Source organism: Crotalus tigris, unplaced genomic scaffold (genome assembly GCF_016545835.1).
Source record: "Crotalus tigris isolate CLP2741 ecotype Arizona unplaced genomic scaffold, ASM1654583v1 scf7180000024339.11422700, whole genome shotgun sequence".
In the NCBI taxonomy this organism is placed as follows: Eukaryota; Metazoa; Chordata; class Lepidosauria; order Squamata; family Viperidae; genus Crotalus; species Crotalus tigris.
This window is the reverse complement of record NW_024100509.1, coordinates 7,383,042-7,410,949: the sequence shown is the minus strand read 5'-3', so window position 1 is coordinate 7,410,949 and position 27,908 is coordinate 7,383,042. Positions and strand designations below refer to the sequence as shown.

General features: G+C 39.0%; 1 protein-coding gene across 4 annotated transcripts; it reads left to right on the top strand.

The window, feature by feature from the left end:
- Nucleotides 1–9,298: 9,298 nt before the first annotated feature.
- Nucleotides 9,299–27,853, top strand: FAM78B (family with sequence similarity 78 member B). Of its 4 annotated transcripts, none has more exons than XR_005554617.1 (4): nucleotides 9,299–9,853; nucleotides 16,348–16,425; nucleotides 22,170–22,424; nucleotides 23,555–27,853. XR_005554617.1 is itself a non-coding variant. In XM_039326096.1 (3 exons), exons 1-3 carry the CDS (start codon nucleotides 9,591–9,593, stop codon nucleotides 22,204–22,206), a joined length of 378 nt encoding a protein of 125 aa, XP_039182030.1. In that variant the 5' UTR covers nucleotides 9,299–9,590; the 3' UTR covers nucleotides 22,207–27,853. The 4 variants fall into 4 exon arrangements, 2 of the variants coding, with proteins under 2 accessions (XP_039182030.1, XP_039182029.1); XR_005554618.1 differs by having other exon boundaries at nucleotides 22,170–23,682; nucleotides 23,795–27,853; XM_039326096.1 differs by having other exon boundaries at nucleotides 22,170–27,853.
- Nucleotides 27,854–27,908: the final 55 nt, after the last annotated feature.

Here is a 27,908-nt window from a genome sequence, read left to right as displayed (position 1 = left end):
AAATTGGAGGTTCTGCCTATAGTTTGCAATTCAAGCTTCATATCTACTGATTTTCCTGGCTATAGCTGTTATTTGTTGCTTTATTCTTTCCAGTGCTTCCTTGATCTTCCTTGTTTCTAAGTGGTATTTCTTGATTAGGTATTCTTTGGTCTTCTTGTTCTTCAGCTTCTTTTCTTTCATCTGTTCTAGCTTGCTTGCATGTGATCTTGACTTGCTGATCTTATTTTCTAGTCTAACCTTCCATTTTTCTGTTTTGAACTTCCCCAACTTAGAGAAACCTTTTTATCTTTTTATGATTGTTGATTCTGGAATATGAGATGATCTAATCCGAACAGAGATAGAATTGCAGACAAAGGTTTGGTCTGACATGTTTATAGATGTGCAAAGTGGTTGGAGTGAGAGAGACATGATGGATGGTAGATGGGAAGAGAGAATGTTGGTTGGTGGAGGCTGGATGTTTAATAATAAAGGGAAATAATACTCACCTAAAGTTGATAGAAGAGCAGCAGGAGGAAAGCTAAAATGGCACACAGCTGCAAGAAGGAAGTGAATGTTGAGAAGAAGGAGTTAGAGAATGTGTTTTATTTTTGGCTTATGTTGTAGGTGGTACACAGTGACTGGACAGGTCATTGTGTACCACCTCTAGTGATGAGGCCATTTCAATACAGGCCTCAGCTAAAACTTGCTTTGTCCCTTTTTGAAATGATGGATGGGAGTTGCACAAAGGTTCAAGAATGTCAATGAAGAAGAGAAGAATGTTACTCAGTATTTGCATAATCTGGCACAGGTTTTGTCTTCTATCTCAGTACAGGCCCAGGCTGCCCTACCACCTGCCTCTGATTGTTGTTCCTGGAGAGTGGGTTCGGGTAAAAGAACTGTCACTTATAAGTCTAAGTGGTCCCATCCCCGTCAAGTCCTCCTGAGCAACATGGAAGGGATCAAGGCGGGTCCATGGAATGTCCCATCATCCCCTCTCCAGTGGCAAATCCAGGCGCTTGAAGACTTAACTTTCATCTGCCTTGCCTATTGAACTGTGTTTCCATCTAATCAGGAGAAAACTTCAATGGACTGGATTACCCTGAAATTCGGGTTTATGGTATCTAGACTATGTATTGCTACATGTATTGCTGCTGTTTCCCTCACACCTTCTTCAGACCATGGGTCCAATATTTAAAGGAACAAAAGGGAGTTGTGTTTATAACAAGACTATGTATTCCACTTGCAAAGTGGGGATAGGGTCACTTGTTATGCTCCTGTCAATACAGTAAAACCCTATCAACAACTTCAAATCTGGGCATATGGAAGGATGCACAGACAATACCTCTTGGGAAAGAATGACATGACACTTATGGATAGTGCCAGAGTCTCCTTTGATGCATGTAAAGCTAGTGACTATCATCATGCTAAGTGGATTAAGTGTGAAGCAATGCGGGGGGAGACAAGCCTACTCATTTAACGCCAAATACATTGTACATCATATCTCAGCTAAATCTTACACCGTGTCCAAGCTGGAGCACTGCAAAGTAGTATACAGGGGTAACCCAATCTGGCACAATGGAAGCAAAGTTCAATGTAATTAAAGGAGTCAGCACTTCCCAGTGGAACACTGATTCCTGTATCCCAGTGTGCTTCAAGATAATCAGACCAGCGGAATTCTCAGCATCATTTGGACTAGCTATCGATGGAATGGGAGCAGACCCCTGAACGCAAATATGGATTCAAGCTGACACTATTATACCAATGTCCCAGAAACATTTTAGAGTTTTTCACTTTTTTTTACAATGAGTTGGAAACCACAATTGAGATTCCCTCAGTATCAAAGAACCTTTTTATTATCTGGCTGAAATAATTGCTTTATCTCTTAATGTAACTAATTGTTATGTGTGTGTGGGTACTAACATGGGTGAACAATGGTCTTGGGAAGCACGTGAATCTTACTGCCCTGACTAGTCAAAATCTCACTTGAAAAGCAACCAATAGACTCAGTATGTGGACTCTGACCACTTCCATAGTGGGAAATCTCTGTTTTAAAAGGGAAGATTTTGGTAAAGCCCTTGGGAAGCTTAGATGTGAACACCTCTTGCAGGTGAACACCTCAACATCCTTTTGGTGGAACACCACCAATTCAGCCCAACCCCAAACTCCCCTGGCAAACATTCCCCAACTGTGTATCTTATGGATGCCACCCTCTTTCCATTTTTTGTATTTGTCCTTTTTATCTTTCAGTTTGTCAGAGAGCCATGCTGGTTTCTCCTTGAATTTCAGATGCTTGGCAACTGATTCATATTTATGGTGGTCACAGTGTCCCAGAGTCATGTGAAGTGACCAAAACCTGCTGCAACCACCCAGCAGACAGGAGGAATAAAAATCAAACACACCCCCACCCCACCCCCGCTGTCAATCCTCAACAGAAATGCTCACAACAATGAAAACTTCAGACAGGAGGAAGAACGCCACCAGGTGGGCAGGCAGGTGTCTTGCTCGGTTGTGGCTTGGGGGGCACTTTTTCAGTGCCATTGGAACTTCGAACAGTCACTAAGCAAACTGTTGTAAGTCGAGGACTACCTGTACTTTATCACTTTTTTCCTTTTTTTTTTTTTGGTCATCAAGTTTTTGACACTTTGCTAGGCGACTGGTGGTACTCGGATATTGCCATATACTAAAAGTGGTACAATGGGTGAAAAGGTTGAAAAGCTCTGGTATACGGGGACTGGCACAAGGAAAGATTAGCAAGCATTAATGTGTATTCCTTTTGTTTTCCAGGTTCCCTTTCCTTCCTGGGGAGGTGACCTGTTAAGCTACAAACCCTACGGTATTTAGGACTGCTACATGATTCGAACTTGCCCACAGTGTGGGGGGGTGGAGAGAGGGGAGAAATTTGAATCCACAGGTGTCCTTATCAGTGTGAGAGCTGGAGCTGTTGAAGAGTTGTTTTGGTGAACTAAAGTTTCTTCTCATAATAATTACTGACTGATACGTGACCTGAATCTGTCAGAGAGTGGAGGGAAAGTTCCATCCTTTTAATTAACCACTTCCCGCCATTTCCTCAGAAATAGCTTTCCTTTAACCTTGCCGATTTGTATCTGCTCAATAAAGTATACATTAGAGAACACAATGGCTCTGGTGTTTTGCTTTGGATGGGCTTTTCAATTGGAGGTTGACACCAATGCAATCCTTGGTTGCATTAACAGAGGGATAGAGTCAAGCTCACATGAAGTATCAGTACTGCCTTATAAAACTTTAGACCACATCCAGAATACTACATCCAGTTTTGATTACATTATAAAAAAGATACTGAGATTTTGGAAAGAGTGCAGAGAAGAACAATGAAGATCTTTAGTGGCCTGGAGATTAAAAATATGAAGAACAGTTGCAGGAATTGGATATAGTTAGTCTAGAGAAAAGAAGGACTAGAGGTAACATGATAGCAGTATTTCAACATTTGAGGGGCTGCCATAAAGAAGAGGGAGTCAACTTATTTTTCAAAGCACCAGAAGCCAAGACAAGAAACTATGGATGGAAATTAATCAAGGAGAGAAACAACCTAAGGAGAAATTCCCTAACAGTGAGAACAATTAACCAGAGGAATGGCTTGCCTTCAGAAGTTGTGGGTGCTCCATTCCTGGAGGCTTTTAAGAAGAGATTGGACAGCCACTTGTCTGAAATGGTATAGGGTCTCCTGCTTGAGCATGTTCTCTATTATGATAAGAGCCTTTCTGGCACAATAAGAGCCATGGTGGTGCAGTGTTTAGAATACACTATTGCAGGCTAATTCTGCTCACATTGTCAGGAGTTTGATTCCTTCAGTCGTGATTGGCTCAAGGTTGATTCAGCCATCCATCCTTCCGAGGTTAGTAAAATGAGGACCAAGATTGTTGGGGGCAATACGCTGACTCTGTAAAATGCTTAGAGAGGGCTATAAACTAAGCACTGTGAAGTCTAAGTGCTATTGTTATTGCTATCAGCTGGTGAGGAACAAGAATAGAAAAGTGCCATTGTATTGATGTTATCCATTGCTCTCAGAGGAATTGAGTAGCCAATGTGGGAAAGAAATGTTGGACTAGCTAGACGTGTGCCTTGCCAAAACAGAACCCAAGCCAGAAAGTTAGATTAAAATCTCTTTATTTATGTTCATAAATACAGAGAGGAACCTCACCCAAGAGAGGAGAGGAGCAGCATAAAAAGATGGAGAATTACTTTATTTACAAAAATATTGGGTTTGAAATTAGTTCTTTCATTGCTTAACTTCATTTGAAACATCTCTAATGTAGCACACATGCCCAGTAACTTCAGTATGTAGCATGTAACATTCCTTAACATTCTTGATATGATCTTGTTAATGCTAATCTTCATATTCAGGAGATGGTGTTTTTACATCATAATGAGGTATAATGACCAAGCCAGTGTCCATAATAGGTTTGAACCAATTCTCTTATTAGTCATTACATAGCTTTCTTTCTTTACCCAAGAACTAGAAACATTAGTCAAAAAGACTCATAATTATTGAAACCATTAATCAAAAAGGGTCCATCCTGAACCCTATCATCCTTCTTCCTTTCTTTACTTAATTTTTTAAAAAATATGTTATTGATAGAAGAGAATATTTGTAGGCCGTGTTGGTTATAAGGAAAAAAAATCATACTATAACATAAATACAGCCACCTAGATTTTAACAAACTCTTCCAAACTCTTCCTACGATTGAGGGGTCCTTGGTGCTCTCTGAGCTTGGTTGTTTTCCTGCACTGATAATATTACAATTTGGTAATGAAATGTCTATATGAAAACAACCAAGCTCAGAGAGCACTAAGGACCCCTCAATCATGTTGCCTTAGGAAGAGTTTGTTAAAACCTAGGTGGCTTTAATCCATAAGGGGGCTTTATCCCCTTTATGGATTATTGCCTTGTCGTGGCGAAGGGGCTTGCGTAACTCAATGAAGCTATAAGCTATGCAGTGCAGGGCCACCCAAGACGGACAGGTTATAGCAGAGAGTTCTGACAAAATGTGATCCACTGGAGAAGGAAATGGCAAACCACTCCAGTATCTTTGCCATGAAAATCCCATGGACAGTACTAAAAGGAAAAAAGATATGACGCTGGAAGGTCGGAAGGTGTCCAATATACTACTGGGGAAGAGCAGAGGGCTAGTACTAGTAGCGCCAGAAAGAATGAAGCGACTGGACCAAAGCCGAAAGGACGCTCAGCTGTGGATATATCTGGTGGTGAAAGGGAAGTCCGATGCTGTAAAGAGTTTTTCTCCATAGGAACCTGGAATGTAAGATCCATGAATCAAGGCAAGCTAGACGTAGTCAAAAAAGAGATGACAAGACTGAACATCGACATCTTAGGAATCAGCAAACTAAAATGGACAGGAATGGGTGAATTTAATTCAGATGACCATCAGGTATACTACTGTGGGAAAGAATCCCTCAGAAGAAATGGAGTAGCCTTCATAGTCAATAAAAGAATAGGAAAAGCAATACTGGGATACAATCCCCAAAATGACAGAATGATCTCAATTCAAATCCAAGGCAAACCATTCAGTATCACAATAGTCCAAATCTATGCCCCAACCACTGGTGCTGAAGAGGATGAAATTGACCGGTTCTATGAAGCAGGGCACAGGCTAATAGAATTTTGTCAAGAGAATACGATGGTCATAACAAACACTCTTTTCCAACAACCCAAGAGACGGGTCTACACATGGACATCACCAGACGGTCAACATAGAAATCAGATTGACTATGTGCTCTGCAGCCAAAGATGGAGAAGCTCTATACAGTCAGTAAAAACAAGACCAGGAGCTGACTGTGGCTCAGATCATTAGCTTCTCGTTGCAAAATTTAGGCTTAAACTGAAAAAAGTAGGGAAAAGCACTAGGCCACTCAGGTATGAACTAAATCATATTCCTGATGAATATACAATAGAGGTGACAAATAGATTTAAGGAATTAGATCTGATAGACAGAGTACCTGAAGAACTATGGATGAAAGTTCGCAACATTGTACAAGAGGTAGCAACTAAAACCATCCCAAAGAAAAAGAAATGCAAGAAAGCAAAATGGCTGTCTGAGGAAGCTTTGCAAATAGCTGAGGAAAGAAGGGAAGCAAAGGCAAAGGAGAAAGAGAAAGATACACCCAATTGAATGCAGAATTCCAGAGAGTAGCTAGAAGAGATAAGAATGCCTTCTTAAATGAACAGTGCAAAGAAATAGAAGAAAACAACAGAATAGGGAGGACCAGAGATCTCTTCAAGAAAATTGGAGATATGAAGGGAACGTTTCATGCAAAGATGGGCATGATAAAGGACCAAAATGGCAGAGACCTAACAGAGGCAGAAGAGATTAAGAAGAGATGGCAAAACTACACAGAAGAACTATACAAGAATGAGCTTAACATCCCAGATAACCACAATGAGATGGTCACTGACCTCGAACCAGACATCCTAGAATGTGAAGTGAAATGGGCCTTAGAAAATCTGAGCAACAACAAAGCTAGTGGAGGTGACAGTATTTCAGCTGAGCTATTCAAAATCTTAAAAGACGATGCAGTAAAAGTGCTACACTCAATTTGCCAGCAAATTTGGAAAACTCAACAGTGGCCACAGGATTGGAAAAGGTCAGTTTACATTCCAATTCCAAAGAAAGGCAATGCCAAAGAATGTTCAAACTATCGCACCATTGCACTCATTTCACATGCTAGTAAAGTTATGCTTAAAATCCTACAAGCTAGACTCCAGCAGTATGTGGATCGAGAACTACCAGAAGTACAGGCAGGATTTCGAAGAGGCAGAGGAACTAGAGATCAAATTGCCAACATACGCTGGATCATGGAGAAAGCTAGGGAGTTCCAGAAAAACATCTACTTCTGCTTCATTGACTATGCAAAAGCCTTTGATTGTGTGGATCACAACAAATTGTGGCAAGTTCTTAAAGAGATGGGAGTACCAGACCATCTCATTTGTCTCTTGAGAAACCTATACGCGGGTCAAGAAGCAACAGTGAGAACTGGATACGGAACCACTGATTGGTTCAAAATTGGAAAAGGAGTCCAGCAAGGCTGTATACTGTCGCTCTGCGTATTTAACTTATATGCAGAGCACATCATGAGAAAGGCAGGGCTAGATGAATCAAAAGTTGGAATTAAGATTGCCGGGAGAAATATCAACAACCTAAGATATGCAGATGATACCACGCTAATGGCAGAAAGTGAAGAGGAACTAAAGAGCCTCTTGATGCGGGTGAAGAAGGAGAGTGCAAAAGTAGGCTTGAAACTCAACATTAAGAAAACCAAAATTCATGGCATCCGGCCATCTCAATTCCTGGCAAATAGATGGGGAAGAAATGGAGGTAGTGACAGATTTTATTTTTCTGGGCTCCAAGATCACCTCAGATGGGGACTGCAGCCAAGAAATTAAAAGACGCTTGCTCCTGGGGAGGAAAGCTATGGCTAATCTAGACAGCACACTAAAAATCAGAGATATCACCCTGCCAACAAAAGTGCGTTTAGTCCAGGCCATGGTTTTCCCAGTTGCAATGTATGGCTGTGAAAGTTGGACCATAAGAAAGGCTGAGCGCCAAAGAATTGAGGCCTTTGAACTAGGGTGCTGGAGAAGACTCCTGCGAGTCCCTTGGACTGCAAGGCGTTCAAACCGGTCAGTCCTAGAAGAGATCAACCCCGACTGCTCTTTAGAAGGCCAGATCCTGAAGTTGAAACTCAAATACTTTGGCCACCTAATGAGAAGTAAGGACTCACTGGAGAAAGGCCTAATGCTGGGAAAGATTGAGGGCAATAGAAGAAGGGGACGACAGAGAATGAGATGGCTGGATGGAGTCACTGAAGCAGTAGGTGTGAATTTAAATGGACTCCAGAATATGGTAGAGGACAGGAAGACCTGGAGGAATGTTGTCCATGGGGTCGCGATGGGTCGGACATGACTTCACAATTAACAACAACAACAAGGTGGCTGTATTCATGTTGTCATAATATGAAGTTTTTTCCTTCTTATAACCAACATGCTATTTCTGTCTTTTCTATGTCAGCAGTTCTCAACTTGTGGGTCGCGACCCCATTTGGGGTCGAACGACCATTTCACGGGGGTCACCAAACAACGCAGTCTGCCATTTTTTCCCCCTTTCCCTTAGCTGTGCTACTCCCTTTTATTCTATTGGCTTTCGAAAGCCAATAGAATAAACTCTCTTGAATAGAGTCTAATTCTATTGGCTTTCAAAAGCCAATATGAATTGTCCAGGCTGTCTCTGCCCTGCTGAGCCCGCCAAAAGTCCCATTCCGTAAACGGTGCTGCAAGTTGTCTGCAGCGAAGCGAGCTGTCTGGAAGTTTCCACCTCTCCCTGCTGAGCAACTACTAAAAATGTAAGTAAAAGAAGGCCAGGGGTGGGAGGTGGGAGGCCGGCAGGCGCAGGGAGGGTTGCTGGCACGCGTGGGGCCCAGCGGGTGCCTTACGTCCCTTGGGCTGGGCCAGCTGGTAGCCCAGCTGGTGGTCGCCCTGCGGCGTCACTGCCCCTTGCCAGCTATGCCTCGGCTGGTGCAGGGGGTGGCACCACGCATGTGCGGTGCTCCCAGGCAGGGAAAATCCTCGACTTACGACCAGTTGGGTAGTCCTCAACTTACGACCAGTTGGGTAGTCCTCGACTTATGACCAGTTGGGGGTCACAGCATTAAAAAGGTTGAGAACCACTGCTATAGGTAGAAGTATTTTCTTACTCTTGATACCAAGTGTCTATGGCTGGGGAATCTGGTGGTAATTGTAACTGTTCATACAAGAAAAGTACTGGGAAAAGGGCAGGTGGCCCTGTTAATATCATCATCATGTCCAAGGGAGGAGTCAAGAAATTTTGAAAGGTACCCTGAATTTGACGTTAATCGTTCCTGAAGAACATGCTGAGAGAAAACACTGATTAACCACTGGCAAATTGCCTAGGAAAACCAGAATCCATGGAATAAAAAAGCATCAACCCTTCTGGCCATTTTTCAAGCACGATGGAGGCACTTTAGGATTAACCCTGAGTCCTAATTTAAATTTGCACGCTTTAAATTCAATATCTGCAAAAAAAAAAAAAATGTACCCTTCATAAAGGAAAAAAAAATGCTTTCCGCTAATCTGTTAAAGCGCTATCCGTGCAAAACACGCCACTGCCGAGACGCAAAATAAGATTTTAACAATCCTGTCGGCTACGTTACGTTTGCCGCGGAGACCCCTTTTTTTCGCCTGCCCTTCACGTCATTCTCTCCCCGGCACGTGTCCTCGGACCCACCCTGGTGCTAAGGACTTGGTGGGTGAGCCAGCCCCTTCCCTTCCAGACACGCGCGCGGGCCCGCAATTCCCCTGGCGCTGCCTCAGCCTGCACTGCTCATATAGGAGCTTAGAGGAAGGTGGGAGAGTGCAACTCGGGGGAGCCACGCGACCCCGGCCTAGGAACAGGTAGAATCCTGCGCGCTGTGTGTGATGTGTGCTAGCCTCCGGATGCTGAAATGATCCTGAGCAGGAGGGGTGCTAGGGTGCTGGCTGATCCTGAGGTCGGCCGGATGCGGGGCCCCGGCTGGGGAGGCTAGGGGGCAGGTCCCGCCTGGCTATGGGTTGCTTGCAGAGCGTGGCGTGCAAGGCGCGGGTGCGCAGAGAGAACATCGTGGTATACGACGTGTCGGCCTCCATTGAGCCGGGAGCCACCGCCATCGAGGAGACATCGCCCATCGTGCTGCGCTACCGAACGCCCTATTTCCGCGCCGCCGCTCGCGTCCTCATGCCACCTATCTCGCGCCGTCACACCTGGGTGGTGGGTTGGATCCAGGCCTGCAACCACATGGAGTTCTACAACACCTACAGCAACCTGGGCATGTAAGTGGAGCGTGGGGGAACAGAGCAGCCACGGGAGCGAGCAAAGGGCGACGCCTTCACTACGGTTTCCAGTCCGCCCCCAACGACCAGAGTCGTTCAGAGGGTATCATTTTGTATCCATAGTAACCGATTCGCCACCAAAAAGAGGCGGTCCCGCGGGAGAGAGCAAGGACTTGGCGATAGCAGATGCCCTTTATCTAGGCAGTTGGTCTCCTCGCAAAGGACATCTGTGGACTTCTGCCTGCGCAAGTAGTACTTGTGCCCTCCGGCAAATATGGCTGCTCTCCCCCTCCCCCTTCAGTTAGAGGGAAGACTCTTCTTTATGTGGCAGACGACAAACTTCCTTTGGGCACCAGTGCCCTTGGCTGCCTTTTGCCTAATAGGTGTGGTGGAGGAGACATTCTCCTAGGCATTGCACTGCCTACCACTCACAGCTTCAGCCCTCACTGGGGTTTGTGCATTAAATAGAGGGGCACACTTTCTATGCACCATCTTCAGTAAGCTTTCTTCACTGCCACTTGTTGAGGGAGTGAATGAAATTACAGAAAGTTGCTCTCTGTATTTTTCCTTATGTTTTATATGCCAGATAATACAAGGCACAATTGATCCATGAATAAAATCATTCAAACCATAGAAATGCTACTTCAGTCTAGAGCTCCCTTGGTACTTCAACTAAATAAATAGAAATGCAATAGGGAAAACTCACGGAAAAAGTGGATTGTTGTTTAGTTATGTTAATATTTTGCTCTCTTTGATGTTTCAACATCTATAGCAACAGGAACATGGCTCCATAGTGGTACCAGTTCAAAGTAGTCAAGCAGATTTTAACATCCACTATATCATCATGGCACTGGCCTTCATTTCTCCTTCCCCAACAATGAATCCTGGACAGAGTGCTTTCATTGCCAAAATTACCATCTTACCCTTGAAAGTATGAAAATGGCAATGAATACATCATTTAATCTTGCCCTGGATTTGATTTTTGTGTATTTAGGTTGCTTGAATTTTTGAGGCAACTATATAATATTCCCCCATGCACTCAGAACCTTTTCTGTTCTTGACAATAATAATTGACATTTCAGTGCCATTTTATTTCGGAGCTTCTTAAGATATCTCTGTAAAAACAATGTTACTGAGATGAGCTTTATCAAGAATTCCTGCCAATGATTCAGTCAGCTTTACAGCAAGCTTGTTAATTGCTGATGTTATATATATATGCATCTTAACATCTGTCTAGGAATTCAGTAACATATATTTCTGTCAGAAAACCCATTTAGCCTTGATATTAAGATACATTTATGGATATTGGTATATGTATATCAATGATATGCTAAAATTATTTTAACATCCACTCTAATAATAACCAAACTCTATCAATTTATGCAAATACTAGAGCACATCAACAGGAGAGAAATATATATAAAGATATATTTTCTCTAATTCCACAAAATATAAAATGAAATTATCTTTGTCCTTGTGATAGTAAAGACTGAGTTCGTCTGATAGGCCTTGTAGAAGAATTAACCATAGTTTTTCTCAGAAAAAAGCGTATTTGTTGTTACTTTGGGAATCAACTATCAGCAAAAACTTTGTTCCAAAATGTAACCAAGGCTTTTTATGGCTTTTAAATTTTACATTAAATTGCCTTTTGAACTGACCATCATGTTTCCTAATGGTATTTTTTTCTTAATGATTTCTCTACCTGGCTTTCATTGCTATCCTGTAAAAGATTGTGAAATTTATAAAGCAAATACCAGCATAATTTTTGGTATTTCATTGTTAGAATTAAAGAACTCATTTGTCTCCAGTTTTTCACAATTATCAATGTGTCTGCTCTTACAAAGATACGGATATGATGGATAGATAAGATTACTTCTTGGTTTTGATCATCAAAATGAAGGGTTTTTTTCCTGGTGGATGCAAAAAAACAAACTTCAGGGCACCTTCTAATGTAGTTTTACACATTGCTGTGCTTCATCCTGTATGTCCTTCTCTCATACTTGCACTAATTCAAAGTGACTATGTATTGTATTCCCCAGTTGCCACATAAAATTTCTCTTGTGCTATTTGATTCTTTAGTATTACTGACTTAAGGCATTTTGACAGAGATAACAATTTCACCCCCAAACCATCAGAAATATTTTTGAACTGCCAATGAATATTCTTTCTCTTATGATCCTCACTTCATATATTAACCTACCAGGACTTCCTCCCTCCACCATTCTGCCCTTACCTATATCTTTGTTGTTGTTTTTTGTTTTTGTTTTTTGATGAGGAAAAAAAAAAGCATATATATATCCAATATAAGCCCAGTGAAATAATGACAAGGTATCTGGCATCTTGTTTTCAGCAGCAGGAAAGTTAGCCAGCTGGAGGCAGGATGAAGCAGAAGATCTTGCAAATGGGAAGTCACCTATCATGTGACTCAGGAGTTAATACCTCTGAAGTGTTTCCACAGCATTCCTCCTGCTCCACAGTTAAGATAGAAGCTAATCAGTTGTACAACTGAAGCTAACAACATTTTGGTATACAGAGAGGCATGTAGAAAGATTATTAAAGGACAGGCTTGTTTTAGATTTGATTTATTGTTTCACAGAGGTGGGGCTGGTACTGAATGCCCTCTCTTAACTTGATTGCTGGATTGCTGCCATTTTCAGGTATGAAAGACATCTTAACCCTCAAATAGGCATATTCCAATTTTAAAGTCTCAGCACTTCCTCAAAATACTGCTCTTCCTCGAGAAAATGCTAAATGCCTTCTCAGTAGGCAATGTCGCAGAGCAGCACATTTAGATCACAAATTAAGAAATAGTGCCAACGTTCTCTTGTTCCCTAAGGTTTTTTGTTACCTTTTTACCAGGCATTGTCAAGGATAAGTGAAGCTGCTAAGACTACAAGATATAATATTGGACTGGAGCAAAAGGCTCAAATCATTACATTCCCCCCACATCTTCATAATTTCTGAACCACCAACAAAGGGAAGTGATAAGAGGAGGCTGGCAAGGCACAGTTGGATATGCATAGTTTATTGAGATTAGAGGTCTGCTTTCCAAAGAAGTCTAATACATTGAATTAAAAGTTCTGGCTGAACTTGAGCAGAATAACAAGTGCCAGAGTTTCCAAGGGTAGTTTCTTGCTAGGAGCTATTTAGGATCATAAGCAGAGGACAGGACAGAGAACAATAAGAAGCTGTGGAGGAACTGAAGCAGTGGCAGAGATAATAGAAGTTCTGGCTAACAAGCATTGCTTCTGCTCATTCCAAGTTGTTGCTTCAAAAACAATTCTATAGGTGCTGCAGTTTATCACCATTCTTTGTAATCTCCACCCATGATTTACTCTCAGTTCAAACTTATACCCCATTAGGTCCGTATGTCTAAAAAGCTCTTTGATATAATCTATTATGGTTGTTTACTTAATTCATAGTCTTATTGTTGCTTGAACAGAAATTGAGGGAAGCTTGCTATAAAAATAAACCAGCTTATGAGAGTGCCCAACTTCATAGGCATGAGCAGATGATGTGACAACTGAAAACATACACAAAATAGAAGACTATCTGTGAGATTTAATCAACTAGACTAGAAGACTTTGCAGCCTGAACTTTCATAACTTTCCAAATAAACTTATTCAAGAAGATGGGAAGCAGCAGAGACTATGCTTGGTGCAAATACCTTGGTTACTCAAAATTTATGTGGATGTGCTTAACGTAATAAATTCTGGCAATCAGAAGAATAGTAGAACAGCCCATAGTAGATACTTGACACAGGCTTGTGCACAAGGTATAAAAGGGTATAAAAGGGTGCAACAGTGGTATCCCAACACCAGTCCCCATCTGTCAGGAAGATTGAAAGTTTCAAGGAAGGAGGCAAAAATCAGAAGGCATTAGCTTCTTTTCCAACTTCTTAGTTGGAAGGCTTAAGGTTTTGTAAGCTACTGCTTGCTTCATGCACTGATGATATGCTACTAGATTCCTTTTTACTATTTCAGCTCTCCTGCAATGGCTAGGAAAGCTGTCTGTCTGAGGAAAAGGTAATCAATAAATTGGTTATTTGTTCATTAGAAATATTGGGGAGAAAGTATGTGAGTGGATTATATGATAATATAGGTACTTGAATGAAGACATTTAAATAAACTAGTAAATGCCCATAGTGAACAGTTTGTGACTCCATGCATGTTGACATCAATAAAGTTATAAGGTCCTGAAACAAAAATAAAATAGTGATTCAGTGTAAATAAATCATAACATGAAGTATATACAGCGATATATACACTTTGTGCACATGCTGATGAGCTCTGAGAAGGCAGTGCTTCCTTTTTTGTGTACAATTTTTATTAAAATAAATTTTAAAAGAATAAAAATACAAATTTTGAAAAACAAAAGGAAAACAAAAAAAGGTAATAAATAGGTGAAAAAAAATACAAAGAAAAAATAGAGAAAGAAAGAACTTTTTCATGAGACAACTGGACTTACTTTTTTCTCTTTGAATTCGTTTTGCTTCTCATCCAAGAAGCTTCTTCAGATCTGACTGGATGGTGGGGAATGGCCACTCTTTTGAATTCAGCAAAGTCCACATTTCGGACACAGAGGACTGCTAATTTGAAAGAGGGAGTCAAAGAGGACATCTATGTCAAAATTCAACAATCCTCTCTCAACAGAGGGGGAGGGACATGACATCATCTATCTTCAGTCTACAACACACTCTTTTCAACAGTTCCAAGAAGGCTCCACGCCCATTTGCATCACTCAGGTGACCCTAATGACACAGATAAGCCTCCAGATGGCATCAATGACTCTCTAAAAGAATGCTAATGACCAGCTGTCTACAAGGAGTATAAATCCTTCAATTCCCCATCATCCAGTCAGAGATGAAGAAGTTTCTTGGATGAGAAGTGAAACATCTTCAAAGAGAAAAAAGAATCCAGTTGCCTTGTGAAAAAGCACTTTTGGGACAATCGTGACCTGGATGACTGAGAATCTCCATAGACAGAAGAGAAAGAAAAAAAACAAAAAGTTATGAAGATGTAGCTTCCAGCAGTTACAAGTACATTTATATTTTACCCTTGCTCTGTAAGATTACAACAAAATTTCCTTTTTTCCATAGTCTACCCTTTTTGATCATCAAATCCATAAATAATAAGTTCATTTTTTTCTTTTTTCAGCAAAAAGTCCATGAGGGGTTTCCAGCCACTAATATAATTACTGTTCTTTCTCTAATCAAATAAGTCAAGTTTGCAATCTCTGCTAATACTGTCATCTTCACTAACCATTCCTCCATTGTAGATATTTCAGAATCTTTCCATTTTTGTGCATATACTGTGCAGCTTTTATATATAAAAACTATCTTCCATAACTCTTTTCTAATTCTCTAGCCATTGGTCACAGGAAAAGGTCTGGTTTGAGAAAGCAGAGATTGACAAAAAAAGATCTTAAGAATAGTTTGTTAAAAATATAAATAGCTGTGCAGTAGCTATGAAAATGCAAATGAATTTTGGGGATGATTAGAAAAGGTACAATAGGAAAAGAAAAGTAATCAAAATGCCTATGATACAGTACTGCAAAGTTGGCGAAGATACAAAAAGAAGTAATCAAAACTATTATGAAGCTGGAACCATTCCTTTAAGAATAAAAAGTATATGTTTAGGAACTTTCATAGTTAGAAGATAGGAACAGAATTGGAGGGGACCTTGGAAGTCCATCCCCCTGCTGAAGCAGGAAACCCTATACCATTTCAGACAAATGGCTCCCCAATTTCTTCTTTAAAACTTCCAATTATGGAACACCCACAACTTCTGGACTGGTGGTGGAGTGATGGACTGATTAATTGTTCTCACTGTCAGGAAATTTCTCCTTATTACTAGGTTGGTTCTCTCCTTGATTAGTTTCCATCCATTGCTTGTATGGTCTTCAGGTGCTTTGGAAAATAGGTTGACCCCTCTTCTTTGTGGCAGCCCCTCAAATATTGGAACACTGCTATTATGTCACCCCAGTCCTTCTTTTCATTAGACTAGACATACCCAGCTCCTGCAATTGCTCTTCATATTTTTTAGCCTCCAGTCCCTTAAAACAGTATTATAATAGTAATAAATTATAATAGTAATATATATATAAAATAGAGGTGTAATAACAGAGAAGTATAATGTTACCTGTAGTGTCAAGACAGTGATAAAGAGATAAATTCCTCCCTCATAATATTAAATCCAGAAACTTCCAATAAAGTAGCATGTTAGAAAATTCAAAAAAAGAAAAAGAATAAATAGTGTGGTTTTGAAAAGCAATTGAATCAATTCACAAATAATTAAGATATTTAGGAATACTAGCTTTGATGGCTGTATATTACTTTTAATATTATAAACACTTCAGTGCCTTTGTACTAATTTTTTCTCTGCTCACTTTTTTCTTTTCTTAAAAAAATCTGAATAAGAGACTAGCAAGCTGTGACTTTTTAGTAACTGTTGCTAAATCTTTCTTAGTGTATGTTTCTCTTCTGCTCTTTCTAGGTCAAGCTGGGAACTTCCAGACTTGAGAGAAGGACGTGTAAAAGCCATCAGTGACTCTGATGGAGTGAGCTATCCCTGGTATGGGAACACTACAGAAACAGTTACCCTGATTGGTCCTACCAATAAGGTTTCCAGGTTTTCAGTCAGTATGAATGACAATTTTTATCCTAGTGTGACATGGGCTGTCCCTGTGAGTGATAGCAATGTGCCACTATTGACTAGGATCAAACGGGATCAAAGTTTTACTACATGGTTAGTGGCCATGAATATGACTACTAAGGAAAAAATAATCTTGCAGACTATAAAATGGAGGATGAGAGTAGACATTGAAGTTGATCCCATGCAGCTCTTGGGCAAGCGAGCCCGCCTGGTGGGGAAAATTCAACAGGAGCAGCCTAAGATTTTGAGCAGAATGGAACCCATCCCACCAAATGCACTAGTGAAACCCAATGCCAATGATGCCCAGGTCCTTATGTGGAGGCCAAAGAGAGGTCTGCCTTTGATAGTGATACCACCAAAATAGAAAATGATTTAAATGAGGACTTTTGCCGCTCTAGAATGGATATCTGAGCCAAAGAAGACCTTTCAGGTTCACCTGACTTTTGTTATTGCAAGTGTGAAGGGGGCTTCTTCAATATAGTGTTATGTGGCAAGGGCCAATTATGTGCCGCTGTAGAATAGTTGAATTTCTGGACTTTGGAAGAAGAAATGTTATTCCACACTTCAGGGGCATTCTCATGAAGAAGGTTTCTATTCTTAACCTTGAAATATAATGAACATGAATATAATTTCCAGTGCCTGTGGCTAATGCTGCTTCCCAACCAATTAAATGTGATTATAAAGACTGTTCTTATGAGATATTTATGGACTCCTATTATGTTGCTTGATTTCTGCTGGTTTAGGACAGGAAGGGATGGCATATTACCACATTATAGCTATGCATTTTAATTGATAATAAAAATGATCGGTCTGCTCATTGAAATGAAGAGAATGTTTACAAAAAGAAAATACTGTCAGTTTAATCTCATCAGTATAAAAAGAGCAGCTCTGCCCACAAGGAACTATCCATAGTGCTGAATTTTGGAAATCAGGACCTTCATCTAAACAACTTCTTTCTGGGGCTAATTATTTGGATTAACAAAATTAAGACTTTTTGCATGTTTTTCAATGTGTTCAAGTAATTGTAAGTGTAGGAACTTTGCCATAGAGTTTTACCAAGCTATTGGTGAAATCCAAGGTAAATAACTGGCAACATCCTAAGTATTTAAGAAATGCTTTTGTTTTCATATACCATCTCTAACTCTGCTTTTTATACAAACTTAATGGATGCACACAGCATGTTTTTTCAATTTTCTTTTTTTGGAGAGAGGGGAGAAATAATTACATTTGAGATGGAAAGTGTTCAGATGTTCAGAAAGTTAGGTGCAATCCAGTTCACTATCAGCACTGTAAAACAAAATGATCTCAACTGTTACTAAATATGGATAAAAAAGAAGACTTTGGAAATCCAGTGTGTCTCAAATCTCTGCTGGGCTGTGACATTTTTGCTTGTGGGTGGAGGGAAAGGGGCATTCAAGGAACACCTTGGAACAAAAGCATTACTTTGTAACATGAGCAAAAAAAACCCAGATATCATTTTGCAAGGGTAGACATTATTCAAGGGCTCCCATTTGAATAGTGGGAAACTTCCCAAGATAGTTCTTCCCAACTTAAATGTATTTTATGTATTTTATCTCCTCATATTTGAGAAGAAATACATAGTTTTAGATTAAATAATGAAAATGAAAAGTTAATGGGTATTTACATTCTCTTGCATTTTTTGAAAATTCATTAGGGTCATTGATTTGTCCCAACTCTATTTAATGTGATGATCATATCTAAAAAAGAAAATAATGTAGTTATGAATTTTAGCTTATAAGATCTTCAAAGATGTGCTTTTAGCTTATTTCTATATATTTTAGCTACTTTCTATATAATTGTTCTGGGAATCTTGGAGAAAAAGAATAAATAATTAACTATAGTTCCAGCTTTGCTTTTTCATCCCATATTAAGAGCTTTAACAGCAAAGATGGTCCTATAGAAAGCTCCAAAATTTAAAGTCCCCCCCTCCAAAAAAATCTTGTGTTTTTACTTTCTATTTAATTTTCATATATGGGATGTATAACTAAGAAATACTGGATAAAGTTTCATAAAATGAATATCATTTCAGGAATGTTTGCAGAATATATAAGAATGAGCAAATAGTATTGGAAAGTATTCTTCAGGTATATAAGGATTAGATTTTTCAAAGAGAGTCTTATGGGTTGTTTTATTTTCCATATCTGAGTGTACAATGCTCTAAATATTGGGCATTTATACCTCTCACTATCTATCTTACCTATCATCTCTCTCATCTGACGGTCCGTCTGTCCGTCCATCCATCCATCCATCCATCCATCCATCCATCCATCCATCTATCTATCTAGACTGGATATGAGAGATTTGGATTATTCTTCTAAAACCTCAGCAGTTTTCTTGACAATGGACTTTGCTTTTGCAATAATTCTATCCTAAATTCTATATTTTGGGGAGAACACCTTCCAAGTGCATTAGGACTACAGTTTGGCTGCCCTTCTTAAAAGCTTAAATGCAGTTCCTTCTTCTTTACATTAGCATTGGTTTTGACCTCATTTTGATATTGATCTGCCTCACTATAAAATGCATATCATAGAATGACCACATTGTTGCCATTTAGAATAGAATAGAGCTGGAAGAGACCTTGGAGGTCATCTAGTCCAGCCCCCTGCTCAAGCAAGAGTACCTGTACCATCTCAGACAAGTGACTGTCTAGTCTCTTCTTTAAAATCTCCAGTGATGGAGCGTCCACAATTTCTGGAGGCAAGCTGTTCCACTAGTTAATTGTCCTCATTGTCAGGAAGTTTCTCCTTAATTCCAGGTTGCTCCTCTCTTTGATCACTTTCCAACCATTATTTCTCATCCTCTGGTGCTTTGGTGAATAACGTGACCCCCTCTTCTTTGCAGTAGCCCCTCAAATACTGGAATACTACTATCATGTCTCCTCTATTTCTTATTTTCTTTAGACTAGCCAAACCCAAGTCCCGTAGCTGTTTTTCGTATGTTTTAGTCTCCAGGCCTTTGATCATCTTAGTTGCTTTTCTCTGAATTTTTTCCAAACTCTCAACATCATTTTTGTGATATGGTGACCAAAATTTGTTGCAGTATTCCAGGTGTGGTCTTACTAAGGTTTTATAAAGTGGTATTAATACTTTGCATGATCTTGATTCTATGTTTCTGTTTATACAACCCAGGATTGTATTAGCTTTTTTGGTGTTCTCTCATTTTCTTGCTTATTTTAAATTTTGTTTCTAGTTTGTCTTTTTTTGGTATGTTAGGCTATGGTTTCTTTTTGTGTGAAGAATGATGCAAAATATGAGTTAAGCAGTTCTGCTTTCTCCCTGTTGCCTGTTATTTCCTTGCCATCATCTCTCTTTAATGGACCTATAGTTTCCTTGACTTTTTTTGTTGTTAATGTGTTGGAAGAAACTTTTTTTTTATTATCCTTGATTTCTGTTGCAAGTCTTTGTTTGTTCTGAGCTTTTGCTTTCCTGACTTCATTTCTGCATGTTCCGGCTGTCTACTGATAATCAGCTTTAGTTATGTACCCCTATTTCCATTTTTTTGTATTTTTGTCAGTTTGTCAGAGAGCTCTTTGTGTAGCCATGCTGGTTTCTTCTTGATTTTTTTGTTTTTCTTTTTCAGTGGTATTGTGCTGGTCTGGGCTTTTATGATCGTGTTTTTCAGGGTTTCCCATGCATCTTGGGTTGTTTTCCCTTTTAGGATTTTTGTCCATGGGATCTTTTCTAGGTTCTCTCTGAAATTATTGAAGTCAGCTCTTTTGAAGTTTAAGACACCGGCTGGGTTGTTTTCTATTGCTAGTGTTTGCATTATATTAAATTCCAGTATGACATGGTCACTTTCACCCAAGGCAATTTCTGGCAATTTCAATTCCCTCTGTCACTTCTTCTCTATTAGTAAGGATTAAGTCCAGTATAGCTTTACATCTAGTTCTCACCTCCACCTTTTGGGTGACAAAGTTGTCAGCTAGGTTGGCTAGGAATCTGTTTATCTCCTGCTCACTGCAGAGTTTGCCTCCCAGTTGATATCTAGAAAGTTTAAGTCTCCCAGTACTACTGTGGTATGCTTCCTACATACTTTTGTTACCTGGTTGGCAAAGAGTTCATCTATTTCTTCTGATTGGTTAGGTGGCCTATAATATACACTTATGCCAATGTCACTTTTTTCTTTTTTATATTGATCCATATACATTCTAGAGAGATTTTATCTTTGATTATATGCATTTCTGTAGATATGTAGTGTTTTCTTACATATAGTGCAACTCCCCCTCCTCTTTTTGTAGTTCTGTTTCTTTTGAACAATTTGTATCCATCCATCAGTCCATTCCATTCATGGGTTTCATCTCACCAGGTTTCTGTAATGCCAACTATGTCATACCCTCCCTCGTGTACTATTGCTTCTAGTTCACCCTGTTTGTTCCCCAAGCTTTGAGCATTTGTATATAAGCATTTAAGACTTTTATGCCTGCCTATGGGTATGTTTCCTGCATCTCCTGATTGTTGTTTGAGTTTTTCACTTTTCTCATCACTGCCTATCTCATTGTTTGATTTGTTTTCTTGGGATTTGTGATTGGTTTTGGGGTCTAGAGATTCTAGAGATTGGTCACTCTTCTCCCTCGATTTTAGTTTAAAGCCCTCCTGATGAGTTGTGCCAGTCTTTTTCCGAATACATTTTTCCCTGTTTTTGTGAGGTGCAGCCCATCCCTTGCCAAGAGTCCTTCGCGTAGGAAATGCAGTTCATGATCCAGAAAACCAAAGTTTTCTTGGCGGCAACAACCCTTTAGCCAGTGGTTTATTTCTAGAATTCTTTTTTCCCTCAATGGGGGTTGGCCTTTCATTGGGAGTACTGATGAGAACACTACTTGTGCACCTAGCTTCTTAACTTTATTGCCTAGTTGTTTGTAATCTCTCATTATTGTAGTCAGGTTCTTTGTTGTGTCCTTAGTCCCAATGTGGAGGAGGAGGAAGGGGTAGTAATCTGTGGATCTAATTATTTTGATTAGGTTCAGTCTGCAGATGGCTGATTCTGTTCCTTTGAGGATATAATCTATTACCAACACTCACCTTCCTTTTTTGGGGGGTGCAGTCTGGGGTGCCTTTCTGTTTATTTCAGGTGTGTTTGTTGACAACGACTCTTTTAGGCATATTTGGTGTTGTTTCTTTGCTAGATGTCTGCATGTTTTCTTTGAGGGGGAGGTTGAGGGTCTGTGCATTTCCATCTAAGGGGAGAAATAGATTGCTCAGTTTTAATGGGGTTGCTTCTGGTTGAGTTGGATTGGGCAGCAGGGGTTTGTTAGATGTCTGCTGTTTCTTTCTTTGATTATTGTGTTTCCTTCTATGTGTGACATACCTCCATTCCAAGGGTTTATCAGTAGGATCAAATCCTCTGGGAGTTATGTTTCCCTATAGAATTTTATTACCCCAACTTCTACATTTACATGAGCCCTGTTATATTAGCAGAATATAAGAACTCTGAACATCAATAATATACATATTATTCAAGATTTATAAGAAATTACATTAAAAGATTTTGAAATAGCTTCCACAAATTCCTTAAGCATTTGAGGGTTTAATTTATATTACCCCAGAGACATCCACTCATTCATAGTTTATCATACATAGCTTTAAACATCTTGCTTATACTGGGCTGCATTATTTTTCTTACACCATTTGTTTTCCTTGTCTCAGGTTGAACAACTTGTGGAAGAGAACAGAGGCAAAATAGGAACAAATAGTTGTCAGACACAAGAAATAAGGAAGCAAGTCAGTTCAAATGATTGCAGGTTTATTACATGCTAATATGCTACAAGTTCTGCATTCTCTAGAGTAGAAAAAGACTCACAACCAAAAAGGATTATGTAGGACATCAAATCCAACTCTCTGATCGGTGTAAATTAAATAATCCTCAGATGGTAGCAGTCCAGCCTTTGTTAAACACATCAGGTGAGTGAGAAGAAATACTTCTGTCAATATTTCATGATACAGATAAGTTACACCCATTTATTTTCTTGTCTCTAATTTAGCAGGAGAAAATTTAAATTGTTTTTAGTAACCCTTACAAATATGGCTTGTTTTGGATTGAATGTTTGATTCTCTATTGCACTTTTCACCAATTATAAGATTAAATTTCTTATACATTCTTTAAGTCTTATCTTATTAAAGAACTTCCTAAGCAGCCAGGCTAAATCCTTTAGATATTCCATTTTCTCCTTATTTGTAAAGGTTTTTATTTATTTATTTATTTGTATCCCACCTTTAATTCAAGATGGTGAATATATCCCACAAACCTTCCATCTATTTTCCCCACAACAACCCTGTGAGGTGGGTTGAGATGAGATAGAATGACTGCTCCAAAATCACCCAGCTAGCTTTCATGACAGGACGTGAACTCAGGTCTCCCACTTTCTAGCCTGATTTCTTAACCAATAGACCAAACAGTCTCCCTTTTATCCCTTTATTCCTTCAGTTTTCAGAATCATTCATCTTGTTTGTACTCCTTTCCTCCTTCCCTCAAAATGTCTAATTATAAGATTTTTTTGATTTTTTTCTGAAGTTTTGATAGCAATTTTCCTAAATTTCAGAAAGTTTACACTAATTTCAGTTTTCTAACTATAACAGCTTTCAAAATCAGTTACCTTCCTCCAACATTACTGTTATTTTTACATCAGCATATAGTTCTTCCCTACTTATCAAAATTAATCCCTAGAAGAGCCGGTCCCTTTATCCTTTTTTCCATTTTCTGATAAATTAAATCATACATTTAATATATAATGACAAATATATTCCTTTTACCCACATTTCTAACCTTATTTGCCTGCCTAACAGGATAAGTAGAGAATCACAGAACTGGAAGGTTCATTGTAGTCAATCTCTTACATAGTACACACATCCAAATTAGATTCCCAGACAGTCTGGCCTCTGCCTAAACATATCCTTATTGAAATTGTTTCTACTTGTTTTCTGAATAATTGGTCCCATTCTTCAATTGCCCTATTAGGATTTTTTTTTAGTACTCAATCAGAATTTGCCATATTCCTTAAATTAAACTCACAACTTTGTGTTCTGTATTCTAGGATGATAGAAAGACTTAAGCTTCATCTGCGTGGAATTCTTTCAGAGTATTTGAAGATTGCTATTATATCGATTCTGTAAATCATACTTTGATTGATGCAGTTTAATATTGCATTTGCCTTGATAGCAGGTATATCACTCTGTTGATTCATATTCTGTAAACTACTATCTCAAGATTTCTCCCACAAGTGCTGTTATTAAGTCAAGTTTCCCCTATCCTTTATCTCTGCATTTCCTAACAGGTTGCCTTCAGAAGTGGGTGCTTCATCACTGGAGGTTTTTAAGAAGAGACTGGACAATCACTTACTGTATCTGAAATGGCATAGGGTCTCCTTAAGCAGGGGTTTGAACTAGGAGACCTCCAAGATCCCTTCCAGCTCTATTCTGGTTTATTGATATTTTAAGTTCAAACCTCAGCAACTAATGGTCTGCCCATAGCAAATCTATCTTCTGTGACCACCATATTACTACTCCCTAAGACAACTTGGTCCATATGTATGTGCATTGCTTTTTGTTTTCTAAATGAAGAACTTCACATTTGCCCCAAATATATTTCATTCTGTTACTTTCACCCAATTCTCTACTGAAACTATTTTGAAAGTTGTTTACAATATTGAATATCCCTTGTGTCATCTTGGATTTGATAAGCATTTGTTGTACAATCTTGACTTTAATAAAAATGTGAGAAGTTAGGGCCCAGGAAGGAACTTTGTAGTATTCTGCTCAGTCTCATAGCTTTATAAACCAGATTCCTTATAAACCTTCCTAGAATCTTCTCAAGTACTGATTTCAGAGTGACTCAAGTTCTCCAACTCCTCTCTTTTCCACAATACAATTAACACTGGGTTTCCTCCAGTCATCAGGTTCTTCATACTTTCTCCAGAATTTCTCAAAAATAATATGCATAAACGTTTTGATCAGGCTATCAGAAACTTCCTTCAGAACCTTAGAATTTAATCCTAGTCCTGGAGTTTACTCAAAGAAAATAGAAACGTAGTCAGCAAATACCTATAGCTTTTAAAATTTAATTTTGCTTTATTCTGTTGTTGTTGAACACCTACCTTTCTGTAAAAGAAACCAAAATCAAAGCAGAAAGAGATTTTTGTTATTTATTAGCATTTTTCCTCATGACTGAGAAACCAATATGATTCTTGTCTCTTAATCTGAACATTTAATTCCTTTGTAAACCTCAGTTCATTTTAGCTTTGCTGGCACCTCTAGAATTCCAGTCCATCTGCCTATAGAAGTAGTCCTCGATTTAGAACTATTAAGAACAGTTTGAAGTTATGAGGGCTTCAGAAAAAGTGGCTTGCTGCTTATCCTCAAAGTTACCACCAACCTCCCCTATGGCCATGTGATCACAATTTGGATGCTTGGCCATCTACTTGCATTTGCAACAGTTGTAGCATCTTGTGGTCATGTGATTGTGATTTGCAACTTTCTGGCTTCTGACAAGCAAAGTCAATGAGGAAGTCAGATTCCTTCAATGACCACGTGATTCACTTAATAACTTTGGTAATTTGCTTAATGACAGTGTTAAAAATCATAAATTTGGATCCAGTCACATGATGATTTATTAACTGCATCATGTAGCAACTGAAATTCTGGTCCCAGTTGTGGTCGTAAGTCAAAGACTATATTTTCTTGGTGTCTAAACCCCAGGTAACTTTTTTTTCATATTTTATATTGTTAGAAGAATGTTTTTTTTTTGTAACTACAGAGTCAAGGTTGACACAGCCTTCCATCATTCCAAAGTTGGTAAAATGAGGACCCAGATTGTTGGGGGCAGTATGTTGATTCTGTAAAGCACTCTGGAGCATTATATAAGTCTAGGTGCTATTGCTATGTTACTAGTCTCCATTCCCCCCTGCTCCCAATTATTTTTTGCAATTGTGTTTTGAGGTTCTCGTTTTTAGGAGAATCATCTTGTGCTTAATTTCCCATTAGTTTTCTCAGCTGTGGGAACCTGTTCATAATTACTGCGTTTATTCATATGTACTTTCTTGAAATTCAAGATACATGCTTGACTACACTCAGCTTTAATTTTCTTTATAGTTTAGTTTCCCTTTACTTACCCCAATCCCCTTAAGTTTCCCTTCACTTACTCCTGCTTTTTCTACTTCATCACTTAAATCTTCTGTACTGGTTAATGTTGCATAGCATAGGGGTGAATTATGAATTATGTCTTTTCTGTATCAGTGCCTGCCTTGTAGAACATCATTCCCCTGAAAATATGGATGTCACCAACTCTTACTAGCCTTTTTAAAGCTCTGAACACCTGTCTTTGTTGCATGTTTATAATTGAAAAGTGTCATTTTCCTAGGGCAGTGAGGATATTCCTGGCAGAACTATTCCTTTGTCTCAGATTTTATGTCAGGATAACTAAAGTCCACAACTACTTCATTCTTTTTTGAACTTACATTTGGAAGGCACTTCTCTTTGGTTGGGCAGGCGATAAATGAACACCAAAAACTATTGCTTTTATTTGTATTTCCATTTATTTTAACAGTTCTGTTAAATTCATTCACTTGGTTTTCTGTACACACCTGAAAACTTTTAATATACAGTACAATCCTCTCTCTTTCTATTACTTTTGATCCTTTTGAATAAAATGTTGTAAACATGGATGTCATCCCACCAGATTAGAGTATCTCTTTTTCTACCAAAAGGTTGAAAATCTATGTCTTTTGTGTGACTATAAAACCTGTTTCTCATTTCTGGCAGTGCAAAATAACTTCTGCCTCATTTGCTTATTGTTGTCATTCTTGTACATTGATCTTGATTGTCTTGTTATACTAAATTGCTTCTTCTACTATCAGCCATTACAATTTCCTTTATTGGATTAACAAATCTTTGTCATCAGGTGAGGTGCATTCACTTGCTGCTCTGATCCTTTAACTTTTTTTCAAGTGTTTCCTATACAGATAGTTCTTGACTTACAACCATTTGTTTAGTGACTATTTAAAGTTACAATAGCACTGTAAGAAGTGACTTGTGACCAGTTTTCACACTTGCAACTATTGCAGCATTTCCATGGTCATGTGATTCAAATCTGGGAGGTTGACAACTGGCATGTATTTATGAGAGTTGTACTGTCCAGGGGTCATGTGAACACCATTAATAATCTTCTAGCTGACTTCCAACAAAGTCAGTGGGGGAAGCCAGATTTGCTTAACAATTGCATGATTCACTTAAAAACTGCAGTGATTTGTTTAACAACTGTGGTAAAAAGGGAGCATAACTCACTTAATAACTATCTTACTTAGTGATGGAAATTTGGGGGTCAATTTGTGGTCATAAGTAGAAGACTACCTGTAATCTCTTTATTCAGCAGGATAAAGGAGAACTCCTTTGAGAAATAGTTACTCAGGAAGGAAATAGTCACTCAGTTCTCTCAACAGGCAGTAGGAAACTTTGAGGACAAATTTTCTAGCAATCAGCACCTATTCAGGAAATGAGCTTGAGAGTCTTTACAACTGACTACACACTGTCCATCCAATTACAACTTACCTGAACCCTTCCTTCTTTTCCATAACATTACTTTTGTTAAAGTACACTACCAAATCCCTGCTCTCTGTCTCTATTCATCTCCTTTGGCACATTTTGTTGAATCATACTTTTAACTTATGGTTTGGATTCACTAACCTGCTCACCTCGATGGCAGATTTTGTCATCCTAACTTTTATTTTAGTCAAATAAGCTGAAGTTTCAAGTGACTGTGTCCTCAGAAAAATATATTGCACTAGTGTACAGAATGAAAATCCATAATTTTGTTCCATATGTAGAATTGTGTTTAAAGTTCTTCCAAAGCTTGATTTCCTTTTGCATACGCCTATCACATCTATGCCTCTGCAGCACAAGTTCTAGCCTCCAGCAGAGAAGTTATTTGGGATTTTCTTTCCAAATACTTCCATTGTAGGAGAAAAATAAGTAAATAGTTTCTGAGCAGCTTTGCACATGGGGTCAGTAGATAGCACCTCTGGAGTTTGACTTTCAAATTAGAACCTACACTCCATCATTGTCTCTTGTCTCTGTATTTACATAGAAAAGCAGCCCTGCCAAGCCATAATTTATGTAATTTCATATCCAATTCTGTATTTGTGTTATATCAGGAAATGAACACTCATTGTGCTCTGGATTGTAACATAAACAGATTTAAATTGGGGTTGCATTTATTCTATTTGATTATTTCTTTACATTTAATCTTTTTCATTTGCACTGAGGGCTTCCTTGATCCCAGGAAGCCCTCAGGACCAACAGGAGAAAGCTGCTGTCTGCCGGAGAGGAAAGCATCTAACAATCGTGAGCAACATGTCTGATCTGAGGGACACTATTTTGCTTCCTGTACGATTGTAA

Bases quoted from the DNA above. Each gene is read 5' to 3' on its own strand.
- FAM78B (XM_039326095.1), top strand. From the start codon at position 9,591: ATGGGTTGCTTGCAGAGCGTGGCGTGCAAGGCGCGGGTGCGCAGAGAG. The intron at 9,854-16,347 runs GTAAGTGGAGCG...TGCTCTTTCTAG, and splicing joins ACCTACAGCAACCTGGGCAT to GTCAAGCTGGGAACTTCCAG.